This window comes from Callithrix jacchus, chromosome 5 (assembly GCF_049354715.1).
Source record: "Callithrix jacchus isolate 240 chromosome 5, calJac240_pri, whole genome shotgun sequence".
In the NCBI taxonomy this organism is placed as follows: domain Eukaryota; kingdom Metazoa; phylum Chordata; class Mammalia; order Primates; family Cebidae; genus Callithrix; species Callithrix jacchus.
Genome location: NC_133506.1, coordinates 8803994 through 8817442, shown reverse-complemented (window position 1 = coordinate 8817442; position 13449 = coordinate 8803994). Strand labels below are relative to the sequence as shown.

Here is a 13449-nt window from a genome sequence, read left to right as displayed (position 1 = left end):
AGTGGGGGTAAGCATTTTCATGCTTGTCAGCCTGTGGGTGTAAAATGCATCTTTTATTGTGAGTTGTGATGTTTTCCTTTCTTTTCTTTTTAAAAAATCCTAAAACTTTCCTTTCACACTAAAGTTTGAGAAATAGCTCTCAAATTATTTCTACAGGAAAAATAATATAGAGATTTCTAGGTAGGGAAGATTTCTTAAACGAGATCCATAAAAGAAAAAAAATGCTGCCTTTGAGATTGTTCATAATTTAAAGCTTCTGTTCAACAGAGACGCTATGAAGTTAACAGGTAGCCATAGGCTAGGAAGAGATATTTGCCATAGCTGTAAAGGAAATAAATTAATAACCTTTACATAAAGGGAATGCCTGGAAAATGAACAATAACAATTGGAACTCCAAAAAGTGGCAAAAGATGTGAACAAGAAAAAGAGCAGCTAACAGTGTCTAAAGAGTTACTCAATTTTCTAGCAATCAGAGGAGCAGAACTGAAATAATGAGATACTAAGTTATACAATTCGGAACCTCCAGTCCCTGCTGGTGGGCATTTAAACTTGGGCAGCCCCTTTGGGGAGTAATCTGGAAGTTTTTAGTGCAATTAGGTGAGCCAATATCCTATGATTCAAAATCCTTGCTCCTGGAAGAAATCCTGTGCACAGGGTACGTAACAAAGAATTTTCATTGCAGTTTTGGCTAGGGTAGTCAAAGTGAAGATAAAATGCAAAATGTGCTCACAGTGGAATACTATATAGCAGACAGAAGGAACAAACCAGATTTAATTGTGGTATTATATATAAAATAAAAAAATATGATTTAAGAAAAGTTCCCCCAAAATGAGGTTTATACTCCAGTACCATTTATGAAAAAATTTTAAAAAGCACAAGAAAAATGCTTTTTAACAATCTTTGTTCATGGATTTATATTTGTATTGCTCACCATGGGGCAGGTGGACGGGGAATATCTGTAGTTGTGAGAATACAGCAGGAGGGAGCGGGACCAGAGATGAAGAAAATGGAAAAGACAAAGGTCTAGTAAAGCAAAACTTCACATACCCAGGACAAGGGGAGACCACACACTGAGAACTGCTGGCCTCTCCTCTTTGGTCACCTCTGATGCTCAGAAATCCTTAGGGGAAAGAGATCCCAAATAAAATTCAGGATGTCGAAACTGACATGATTTAAAACCTGGCTGGATGACAATGAAATTCACAGGCCTTAAGCACAGAAATGAAAGTGAGGAAAAACCAAAGTGAAACTAATCAAACCATTCTTCTGAGAAAGAGAAACCATCCCCTCACCCCAATCTGGGTAAATTTTCTGAATATGTTTAGTTTAGTGTTGTAGATTTGTTTACTTTGGAAGCCAGGAATTTGATGACAGCCTCATCTTTGCTCTGTCAAAGGCCTTTAAATTTACATTATCCTCCATGGACAGTATTCAATCCACCGGAGTTCTCTCTTGGAATATAAACAATTTGGTCTGCTCACCACCCCATCACCTTTGGCTTTCAGAGTAACAGAGAGTCCCTGAAGTCAAGTGAGGCTTACGTCTCTAACTGCAGTGGAACTGATGTTCCCCAGTAAACACAGGACAGACCCTGGTGATATCAGGCCAAACATGGCATGCAACTGCCCTGTGAACCCTGACATCAAATATCAAGAGTCCCAGAAAGCCACAGCTGGAAAGTAGCCTAAGTACACAGTCACATGGTTTAACTTCCTCTGATAGAAAATTGAAGGCCTGATGCCGAGCATCGTGGCTCATGCCTGTAATCCCAGTACTTTGGGAGGCTGAGGCAGGCAGATCACTTGAGATCAGAAGTTCGAGACCAACCTGGCCAAGATGGTGAAACCCTGTCTCAACTAAAAATACAAAAGAAATTAGCTGGGCGTGGTGGCAGGCACCTGTAATCCCTGCTACTGGGGAGGCTGAGGCAGGAGAATCGCTCGAACCCAGGAGGTAGAGGTTGCAGTGAGCCCAGATCTCACCATTGTACTCTAGCCTGAGTGACAATGAGACTCCATCTCAAAAAAAAGAAAAGAAAAGTCTAATGCCTGAAAGGGGCTGAGAGCTGCCCAAGGTGTCTCAGCAAGTCAGATGCAGGGCTGTGCCTGGAATTCAGAGCTCCTGGCTGCCTAGGCTATGGCTAGAGAAGACTTTTCCCAGCCAGGTCCACGAGACTGGCCCTATGAGAATTGTCTTCTTAGTGAACATCCTGGCACTGGAAACATTCTTTAATGGCCATGAGTTTGTTTGCCCCAATGCCTCTCAGATAAAACACACCCAGAGAAACTTAAACAGATCATTTTGGGCATTTGCTCTCTTTTATAACAATCCTTAGATTTCCCACAACAGAAAACAAAATTCTCTAACTTACGTTGATGACCACCTAAGTTATCCCTTACCTACCCCCGTGCCACCTAAATCACCTGACAAAGCTGTAAAGCTCTTACAAGGAGTGGTGCTAACTTCAAGAAAGAAATCCAAATTCAAATATTGGATTTTTGTTGAAGTCAGTGGCTGCATTGCTCTTCTAATGAAGTTTTATGTACACAGTTCCCCTATAACAGAGGAGGCAAAACGTAAGAGAAAGTAGGCAATCTAGCTTTCCATTTAACTGTCAACTTGTACACTCTTGGGACCTTCCTTTCCCTCTTTATCACCCACAGAAGGGTGGGAACAGGAGGTGGCTGGAGAGGCAACACAAATATCCTCTGAACTTGGAAAACACGATTGAGGCAGCTGAGTTGGCTGGCCCCAGGTGAAAAATTAAACTTCCTTTTAAATAAACTAACAGGAAAGATGCCTCTCTAGCTTCTACTCTGAATGAAAGTAGACTCAGCAGAAGTGACAGGAGTACAAGTGCAATCTGAGCCCCAATGGCAACCAAGGAGAAAGGGCAGAGAGAAGCAAAAATATACCACCCTCTAGTTTGCAATCCAAACACCCATTCCTTTGGGGGTATGCAAGATTTAGTGCTGGGATAGATAGAGGAAAGGTGGCAATGCCTTACAAAAACCCCATTCCCCAGGCTCCTGGGCCTCCCCAAAGAAGTCTGAAGCCAGCATCTTTCTCTGGCCTGCAGAAGCTCAACAAATAACACCATGAACAGAGAAAAATTAGATGGACCTTTGGGAATTGGTCAAGGACCTTTGTTTTTTAAAAAAAAAACAGTATTAAAATGAGATCGTATTCTTCCTGTACATTTCATCTGAAAATGTTGAAGCCTTGAGTGTATGGCAAGGGGATACAGCAAGCCTTGAGTGTATGGCAAGCCAGCTAGAAGAAAGTATCGACTTATGTGAACTGATGTCCCTAAACTGTCGAAGTGACTCAGACAGGATGAGTGAGGGTAAGAATGGTGGAAGCAGATCCACAGTGATTCACAGTGATTGACATTTATTTGTGGAATGGCAAGAAGAAGAAGGGCATCAGGCACACCCTCTCAGTCTCAGAACCAAAACCAGTTCTGAGACTGTCAGAACCCTGTCCACCTCTGCTTGGAAAGACAAGGAACCTGTTTTGAGAAACAGAATTGGTTCCTGGATTTTCCAAGCAGAGGTGGACAGGGTTCTGAGAGTGTTGCAGAGTAGAAGTAGCTAGCTAGAAGTATGTAAGGGGCGTGAGGTACATGATAGGGGCCAGGCTGCAGAGCAGAGCTGTTCCATCTGAAGGGCAGGGCAAAGGGCAGGGGGAGCTAAGGGCCAATGCAGGAGCTCCGAGGTCAAAATCAAATCTTACTCCTCTTCTCAGCCCTGCTGTTCCCTGCACCATCCACATACCAGCTTATTTGAAGAATCTAGGAAAAGTTGAAATAAAATGACTGGCGCAAGTGAAGAGCTGCTAAAGATTAAAAAGCTGGAGTGAGGCAAGTGGGTAGACAAGATTTCTGTCAGGAGAACTATCCATTGAAAGAGAAGCTGCTGTCTCTACCTGGTCCCAAGGTCTGAAATGTTGAAAGGGAAAGTATGTGGAATGAAGAAAGGCACAGAGAAAGGCCAGGGACAAATGCATTTGGGAAGATGAAATGGTTCCTGCTTCCAGGTGTGTGTGTGTGTGAAAGGCTGGCTGTTCTTTTCCATCCTCATCTCCAGCCTTAGAGCCCGTTTAAGAGATGAAGTATGTGAGTGTGGAGACGGGAATGGGGATGCTAAGTGTGTACCTGGGGTCCCAATGAGATAGTTGAGGTCTGGGGGAAAAAAAAGAGCTAGAAATCCCTGACAGTTCTTATGCTTTGATTCTTGCTGAAGCGGGGAAAGTGTGAGAGGGGTATCGTGGTCTTGGTCTTTAGTTGTAAGAGACAGAGAGGAATAGGGACAGCAGTGAGGGATGGGGGAAAGGGGATACCTGCCTGAGTACTCAGAATGTACAAAGCAAGTTTGAAGAGAGGTCCCTTAAGCTACGTCAGGAGAGGAGAATTAAGACTCTGTCTATTTGAGAAGCTAAAAAATTGATGAGAGGAGAACTGAAGCAGCCAAAAAGGAGAGGAAGGGCAAAATCTCATTGCAAGGTGCAATAGGTGGGGATGTCTGTTTCCCATGGCTGGTTTTGGTTTTGAGACTGAGAGGATAGTGACAGTGAGGGTCAGGCATGGAGGCAGGCCCTGGTCTCCCAGAAATCAGATGTCTAGGATGATGTGGATGTGGGGGATGAGGGTCACAGGGAAGAGATAGGAAAGATAGAAGAATGCTAGAGCGAAGAATTAGTGAGTTGGTTGGGCCCAGCAGCCTTGGAACTCTGTGGGGTCAACCATGTCCCTAGTTCTAAGAGGTAGAGCCTGGGGATGGGAGTGCAGGAGGGGCTGGCCCTGTGGGGATAGCTATGGGGAGAAAATCTTATACGACCCTCGCACCCAGGGTATATGTGTGTACGACCCTGAGGGTGATTGTTTCCCAGAGTTTGAGTTGGGGATGGCAGTAGCAAGTGGACTACACTGGGCCCTTCAGTAAAGGGTGAAGGGTGTGTTAGTGCTCTGGGCCCATACTAAGGGGCCCTGACCTGGGGTTGAGTAGGTCAAAACTCACTCCTGTGCTTGGATCCAGATGTTTGCTGGAGCCTCATACCAGTGCGGTATGAGGGCGGTACTCAGTCCCCTCACCGCGAGGCTGGGTGGTAAGGAGTTCAGAGGGGATCAGGTGGATGAGGAGTGCTCTAAGGAGCTAAACCCCTACTCGATTATTTTCCATTCTACGGAAGGTTTGGTACACAGTCCTGCCCTGAGAGGTTGCGAGGCTGCGAGTTTCTGCCCTTGAGTTTACAAACCATGTTGTGCCAGCTGTGCTGTGAGGGACTCTGGGCTGGGATGAGGCAGTTGAGCACCACCGACCCGCAGGTTTTACCGGCGTTGTCATGAGCCCCAGGCCCCGCACAAGGGTAGGCGGGGAACTCGAGCGCTCTGGACCAGGCCTTCGGTCCTCTGAGTTTGGGCAGAAGACGGTTCCCTCCTCCACCCTGGCCGGCACCGTGGCGTACCTGGTCACCGACACCCACGCCGTAGTAGCCGTGTGTCACCACTTCCCAATGCAAGAAGCAGATGAGCGCGTCCTGCTTGCAGGTGATGGCCGGCGCAGCCGTTTCGTACAGTACCTCCAGGCCCGCCATACTCGCCCGCGACTTCGGCGTCTGGAGGAAAGCAGGGGGCAGGGGTGCTGCAGTGAGCTGACTCGGCGGCGGTGGTAGCTATAACTCAGCTCCTCTCTTGGGCTGGTTCTAAGAGCATTTACACCTGAGACTAAAATGGAGCCGCCCGGGGGCGGGGCGGGGCGGGGCGGAGCCGCCGGAAGTAGCCCCAAGAACGGACGTGTCTGCGTGAGGCGCGCCGGGCTGGCAACGCGAGCACATCGCTGAAAGGTTCCGCCAGGGAGCGCGCGCGGGACGCGGAGCCTCAAACGGGGATCGGATGGGCACTGCGGGCACGTAGTTCTCCAAGAGGTCACCTTGCTGTGAACCAGAATTCCCATCCGCAAAATGGGGTAAGCTAGGCCCGGGAAGGGGCTGGCAAATATGGCCAAAATACATTCTTTTTTTTTTTTTTTTTTTTTTTTGAGACGGAGCTTCGCTCTTGTTACCCAGACTGGAGTGCAATGGCGCGATCTCAGCTCACCACAACCTCCGCCTCCTGGGTTCAGGCAGTTCTCCTGCCTCAGCCTCCTGAGTAGCTGGGATTACAGGCACGCGCCACCATGCCCAGCTAATGTTTTGTATTTTTAGTAGAGACGGGTTTCACCATGTTGACCAGGATGGTCTCGATCTCTTGACCTCGTGATCCACCCGCCTCGGCCTCCCAAAGTGCTGGGATAACAGGCGTGAGCCACCGCGCCTGGCCTGGCCAAAATACATTCTTAATAATCATTAACACGTACGCAGTGCTTGCTACCGTCCATATTATTCTAAATGCTTTACTTGTATTCATGTGTTTAATCTACACAACCCAACTCTATGCAGTTGATATCAACGATTAATGTGCCTTATTGCACAAATGAGGAAACTGAGGCACAGAGGGTTAATTTGACCAAGATGACACAGCCAACAGTGAATGGCTGAGATGGTTATGGGAACCTAGCAGTCTGGCTTCTAAGATAATATTTAAGTGTTTATTGTGTGCTACATCCTGTACCAAAACCTTTACATCACCTTTTTTTTTTTTATCATCCAGCCCAAAATGTCAAATATCAACTTGTCAACAACTCTGTGAAGTATGTACCATTATTATTATTAAGACAGTCTCGCTCAGTCACCAGGCTGGAGTGGAGTGGTGCAATCTCGGCTCACTGCAACCTCTGCCTCCTGGGTTCAAGAGATTCTTCTGCCTCAGACTCCCGAGTAGCTGGGACTACAAGTGCACATGACCACACCCAGCTAATTTTTTTGTATTTTTATTAGAGGCGGGGTTTCACCATGTTAGTCAGGATAGTCTCCATCTCCTAACCTCCTGATCCACCCGCCTGGGCCTCCGAAAGTGCTGGAATTACAGGCAAGAGCCAGTGGGCCCAGCCATTGTGTACCATTATTATCCCCATTTTGCAGATGACACAACGGCCCTGAGTTGAAGCCAATTCTCCAAGAAGACACAACGGCTGCCTGCAGAGCAGAAGCTCCTGACCCGCTACCGACTTTCAATCATTTATTTGCCTACCCCCTTTTTTTTTTTTTTACCACCCATTACTTCTTCAGCAGGTTTCATGAAATCCACTTCCTGCTTTTACCCAAATGTTAGAAATAAGTTTTTGGTGTTGCAAAAGAAATAGCACTCAAACATACATTTTCTTAGCAAGTCAAATTTACTTCTATAGAACGGAGCTTCTGGTTGGAGCAATGGCGAGAGCACAGTGGGCAAGTGAGGGTAAGGGGGTCTTACCTCTTATCCCTGACACAGCTAGTTCCTACTGCTGTGTCTTTTCCCTGTTGGCTAGGGTTGGACTGCACAATCTAAGCTAATTCTGATTGGCTGTTTTAAAGAGAGCAGGAGTATGATCAGGAGTGGTGGGGTAAATTGTTTCCCCTGGGAAGGACGGTTACGGAGCAGGTGACTAAGGATGACTAAGGACAGAGCGGGTGATAGAGGCTAGGAGGGGGTCGTTTACTGAAACCAGCAGCAAGGAGGCATAAAGAATGAAGAAGTTAAACTTTAAAATGGAGAGCAAAGAACAGGGAGACTGAACATACTGACATTGGTTATTTGAAGAAGAATTTACTGTGTCCTACACAAATTTAGTTTCCCCATCCCAGTCACTAAGCTGGTTCAAGCTTCTGTCATCTTTCACTTGGATTCCTGGCATCAGTCTTGGAACTGCCCCATTCTGTTTCTGTCTCCCTCTAGTCTGTACTGTACTCCACAACCAGAGAGATTCTGTTAGAAAACAAGTCAGATCAGCTGGGCGCAGTGGCTCATGCCTGTAATCCCAGCCATTTGGGAAGCCAAGGCGGGCAGACCACTTGAGGTCATGTGTTTGAGAGCAGCCTGGACAACATGATGAAATTCCATCTCTACTAAAAATACAAAAATTAGCCGGTCATCATGGTGAAAGCCTGTAATCCCAGCTACTCGGGAGACTGAAGCAGGAGAATCGCTCCAACGCAGGAGGTAGAGGTTGCAGTGAGCCAAGGTTGCACCACTGCACCCCAGCCTGGGTGACAGAGCAACAAAAAAAAAAAGAGATTAAGGAACAAAAGGTGTTCCAGTAAAAGGCAACGGTATGTGCAAAGGCATGGTGGAATGGCTAGCTCTGTGCGATCAGAAGATCAGTGTTGCTTCCTGACTGAGACTTCCCTCATCTCTTTTGCCCATGATTAATTGCTCTTTCCTTGGTGTGCTTGGCATCAGTGGAGTGCCAAGGGGTGGGCATGGGACAGTGAGAGCTATCAGCCTCAGTCAGGTGGTGAATTTTATCGTTGAAGTTGATTGAAATTGCTGGTTCATGATGATAGTAAAAAGTGGACGGGCTTTTGGTGTTTTGTTACTGCTTTTAAGTTTTTTACAAGAAATGTACCCACTCCTTGTCTGCACCAGGGCAGACAGCTCCCTCACCCCCACCCCTTGGTTCAACACTGCTTTGCATACAGTTGGTTGTAGCTGGCATCTCACAGAATGCTGGTTCCCTCTTCTACACCATCATCTCTGTCTTAGCATGCGTTCCCTCAGAAGCCCATGGTGAGACAGCGATTTGAGTGGTTTATCTGGGAGCTGATTCCAGGCGATAGCAGTGGTGCAGTGGAGGAGAAGGGAAGTTAGACAGGAAGGAAAGGCAGTCAATAGAGGGAGTGCGATGAAGCCAGTTACCTCTATGGGCAACTGGACCGCACTCCTCCTCACTCTGGGGGGTAGTATGGGGCGTGTCTCAGAACTGCTCCATTTGAGGGCATCTGCCACATGCTGAGAGCTGCTTCTGGGGTCCTGAAAAGCCCTTAGGCAGAGAGTCGCATCATTTAGAGAAAGCAGTCTTTGCGCTTAGAAGTGACTGCTAAAGGGTGATAAGAGTGTTGTAGTGCTGTCTGCTATGTCCTCCCACACCCCTGACCAAGGGTGCACCACACCTTAGAAAGTCTGTAACCCAGAAGCCAGCATGGAATAGGCACTGGCATCAGTGTGTTTAAAGAGGGCTGGGTGCGGGGGCTCTTGCCTGTAATCCCAGCACTTTGGGAGGCTGAGGCAGGTGGATCATGAGGTCAGAAATTCAAGACCAGCCTGGCCAAGAAAGTGAAACCCCACCTCTACAAAAATAAAAAAAAAAATTAGCCAGGCGTAGCAGTGTGCACCTGTAATCCAAGCTACCCAGGAGGCTGAGGCAGGGGAATCGCTTGAACCCGGGAGGCATAGGTTGCAGTGAGCCAAGATCGTGCCACTGCACTCCAGCCTGGGTGACAGAGTGAGACTCTGTCTCAAAAAAAAAAAAAAAGAAAATGAGGTGAGCTCTATCTCCTACACTAGGCAGGACTATGTTCCACCTGCCCTGAACCCCAGGGTCCTCCAGGGATGGGAACAAATGGGAGGACCCCCTGGGGCTGGAGTGCATATGTGTGTGTGCGTTTCCCTTGATCCATTCAGCACTTTCTGTGGACTTACCTACATCAGTGAGAGTCCCATTCTGCCCTGTCAGGGCTAGGGAAGCAAGTGGCGGGTGCCTCCCTGGCTGGGCCCCCACTACCTGGGAAGAACAGAGCCCATGCCAGAGGTGAGGGCCCAGGATGATGGAAAGAACTTGGCTGGTGGCTGTAGCCACCAGTTCCTGGTTGCCAAGTGACAGCAATCTAGGTATTCCAAGTTCCCTGACTCCTTGGAAACCATGAAGAACTGAACCAAGGGGCAGCATCTAGATGGGCACTGAGGTGAAATCATTCACCACTGTAATTCTTCTTTGGCCTGGCCTCAGCCCAACCATATCACCTCCTCCAGGAAGCCCTCCATGATTAATATCGTTCTTTGCTTCCACCAAGTGATTGATACCCAAGACTTCTCAACTTCCCATTCCCCTTGCTAATGGGGTATCCAACATGTTTGATACCCATAGCAGGTATCTCCTTTTTAAAAAATTATAATTTTTATGTAACTCTATTAGTTTTTTAAAGTTTCTTTATTGTGATAAAATACACATAGCATAAAATTGATCGTCTTAATCATTTTAGGTATGCAGTTTAGTGATCTTAACCATGCTGTCTTCCATGGAGGCTGCGCCATTTTGTTCCCACCAATAGTGCACACGCATTTCAATTTTTCCACCTTCACAGCAACGCTTGTTATCTGTTGTTGTTTTTTTTTAAATAGAGAATAGAGATGGGGTTTCGCCATGTTGCCAAGGCTGGTCTAAAACTCCTGAGCTCAAGCAATCTACCCATCTCAACCTCCTGAAGAGCTGGTATTACAGGCATGAGCTACCATGCCCAGCCAGTGGCATCTTATTATAATTTTAATTTGCATTTCCCTAGGGGTTAGGGATGCTGAGCATCTTCTGATATACTTATTGGCCATTTGTATGACTTAGGAGAATGTTTGTTCAAGTCCTTTGCCCATTTTTAAAGTGGATTGTTTGGTTTTTGTTGTTCAATTTTAGGTGTTCTCTATATATTCTGGATATTATTCCCTTATCAGTTATACAATTTGTAAATATTTTCCCCCTTTCTGTGAATTGCTTTTTATTCTATTGGTAGGGGCTATTGATGCACAAAAGCTTTTAATTTTCATAAAGTCCAGTTTGCCTGTTTTTTCTTTTGTTGCCTGTGCCTTTGATGTCATATCCAAGAAATCACTGCCAAATCCAATGTTGTGAAGAGTTTGCACTACATTTTCTTCCGAGATTTTTATATTTTTAGGTTTTACATTCAGGTCTTTGATTCATCTTGAGTTAATTTTTATGTGTGGTGTGAGGGAGAGGTCCAGCTTCATTCTTTTTATATGACTATCCACTTTTCTCAGCATCATTGTTTGAAAAAGCTGTTCTTTCCCTATTGAATGGTCTTGGGATCCTTGTGGAAAATCGTTTGACCATACACGTGAAGGTTCATTTCTGGTCTCTCTATTCTGTTCTATTGGTCTATATGTCTGTCTTTATGCCAGTACCATGATGTTTTGATTATGTAGCTTTGTAGTAAGTTTTGAAATCAGGAAGTATGAGGCCTTCAATGGAGCAGATAACTTTTTAACACCTTCCTTGTCATCTATAAAATTATTTTCAGCAATAACCAAATGATAATCAGTAAAAATTATTTCCCTGATTCATTCTTCTTGCATGAAAAAATATACATATGTATATTTTTTGAGACAGTCTTCTTCTGTCACCCAGGCTGGAGTATAGTTGCATGATTTCGGCTCACTGCAACTTCCGTCTCCTGCATTCAAGTGATTCTCCTGCCTCAGCCTCCTGAGCAACTGGGATTACAGGCATGCACCATCAGTCTCAGCAGGATTTTTGTATTTTTACAGAATATATTTTTGTATTTTTAGTAGAGATGGGGTTTTACCATGTTGGCCAGGCTGGTCTTGAACTCCTGGCCTCAAGTGATTCACCTGCCTTGGCCTCCCAAAGTGTTGGGATTATAGGCATGAGCCACTCTGCCTGACCAAAAATATAATTTATAGGTTGTACAACTCTCCCTTTTTAGTGTATAATTCTGAGTTTTGACAAATGCACATAGTTCTGTAACCAACATACTCTCTAGGTATTTCCAGAAAGGAGTTTTAAAAATTCATCTTTATTGAGGGATAATTTACATACAATAAAATCACCCATTTTAGTTGTATACTTCATGAGTTTTTAACAAATGTATAGATCAGTGTAACCACCATCACCAAGATATAGCACGTTTACATGATTCCAAACAATTTCCCATGTGCCTTAGAAGTTAAATTCTCCAGCCTCTAGCTGAGGTGTGTTAGTCCATTTTGCATTGCTATAACGGAATACCTGGGACTGGGTAATTTGTAAAGAAAGGCTCTGCAAGCTGTCTAGGATGGCAAGAGTATTTGCTTCGCTTCTGATGAGGCCTAGGAAGCTTTCAATTATGGTGGAAGGCAGAGGGGAAGCATGCATGCCATATGGAGAGAGAGGTGGGGAGTGAGCAAGGAAGAGGTGCCAGGATCCTTTAAATAACCAGCTCTCACGTGAACTAACAGAGTGAGAACTCACTCATTACAATGGGGAGGACGCCAAGCCATTCATGAGGGATCCACCCCCATGACCCAAACACCTCCCACTAGAACCACTTCCAGCATCGGAGGTCACATTTCAGCAGGAGATTTGGAGGGGTCAAAACATCCAAACCATATCACCAGGCTACCACTGATCTGCCTTTTTTTGAATCTATATTTTTTTGTGTCTAATTTTGCCTCTTAAAATTTCATATAGATGAAATGTATATGTTGCCCCAGGAAGCAGATGCCAAGATGGAGTTAGCAGTATTCGAGGTTTATTGGGGAAAAGTCTCACAAAAGAAAAAGGGGAGTAGGAACAGGAGTATGTGGGGAGAACCTTCAGGCCTTTCTGCAGATTTGGCAGCTACAAAAGAGAAGGAAGGAATAAGGATTAGAGAGTAAGTCTCAGTCAGCTCTACACAGAACTCCAGCACCGAGAAATCCCATGGAGAGTTCCCTGTTGCACTGAAATGGCCAGGTCTTAGTGCTTACTCTGTGCTCAGTGGGCTGCCCGAGAAGACCATGGCTTCAGCATTGTCCCAGTGGTCCTACAGCTGGAGGCTGTTAGCAAGCTGCGCTCCTCACAGCTGCATGGCAACTATTATCTTGACGAAGGATTGGCAACCCTTCACAGCTGACACTTCAAATATGTGCCCCTTCATGCCTGGCTTTTTTCACTCATCATCATGTCCAAGCTTCCTCCGTGTTGTGTGTATCAGCCCCTTCCTTTTTATTAATAGTCTATTGTATGGATGTGCCAGTTTGTCCATTCCCTTATTGATGGGCATTTGGGTTGTTTCCAGCTTGGAATGCTGATGAGTAATGCTGCTATAGAGACATACATGTACAGGTCTTGATATGGCCTTATGATTTCACTGGTGTTGGATAAAGTCCTAGGAGTAGAATTGCTGAATCTTATGGTAGAGTATATGTTTATAGGAAACTGCCAATGGATTCCCAAAGTGGCTGTAGTACCATTTTCCACGCCTGCCAAGGAAAAAATGTGGTGCTTACTGAACCAGTGGATGGGTTGGAATGTAAAGATTAGGGAAAGCTGCCACCAGCTTTCAGAAAGTCTGAGTATTGCAAGAGCTTCAGGAAAGTGATCACAGCTGCCTCCATTCTGGAACAGTATGTGTGTATGTAGGGTGGCGGGGCACCCTGCAGAGACTGCTGCCAAACGGAACCCTGAAACTCCAGATTCTGCCACTGCTATTGAAGAAGCAGCAATGTGCCCCTGCTTCTGCCTCCCAATGGCTGGATCTCACTCAGAACCCTGCCGGCAAGTCATTTTGAAAAATGCAGCTGTTAGGCTTCAGACCCCTGAAATA

The 13449-nt window shown here is 45.8% G+C and overlaps 1 protein-coding gene and 1 long non-coding RNA gene across 4 annotated transcripts in view; one reads left to right on the top strand and one right to left on the bottom strand.

Moving 5' to 3' along the window:
- The window catches only part of PSMF1 (proteasome inhibitor subunit 1), a 54845-nt gene extending 45156 nt beyond the window's left edge, over nucleotides 1-9689 (bottom strand). The window contains exons 1-3 of one of the 3 annotated variants that reach the window (XM_078375466.1): nucleotides 9557-9689; nucleotides 8774-8897; nucleotides 5467-5616 (exon numbers count right to left, since the gene is read on the bottom strand). In XM_078375466.1, the coding sequence (XP_078231592.1) occupies nucleotides 5467-5595 (129 nt within the window). In that variant the 5' untranslated portion in view covers nucleotides 5596-5616; nucleotides 8774-8897; nucleotides 9557-9689. Of the gene's footprint in view, nucleotides 1-5466; nucleotides 5770-8773; nucleotides 8898-9556 lie in introns of those variants that run through there. The other 2 variants (XM_035298209.2, XM_035298210.3) reach the window with 2 other exon arrangements.
- Nucleotides 5844-13449, top strand: part of LOC118153535 (uncharacterized) — a 61907-nt gene continuing 54301 nt past the window's right edge. The window contains exon 1 of the long non-coding RNA XR_004742737.3: nucleotides 5844-5966. This is a non-coding gene — a long non-coding RNA (uncharacterized LOC118153535). The remainder of the gene's footprint in view (nucleotides 5967-13449) is intronic.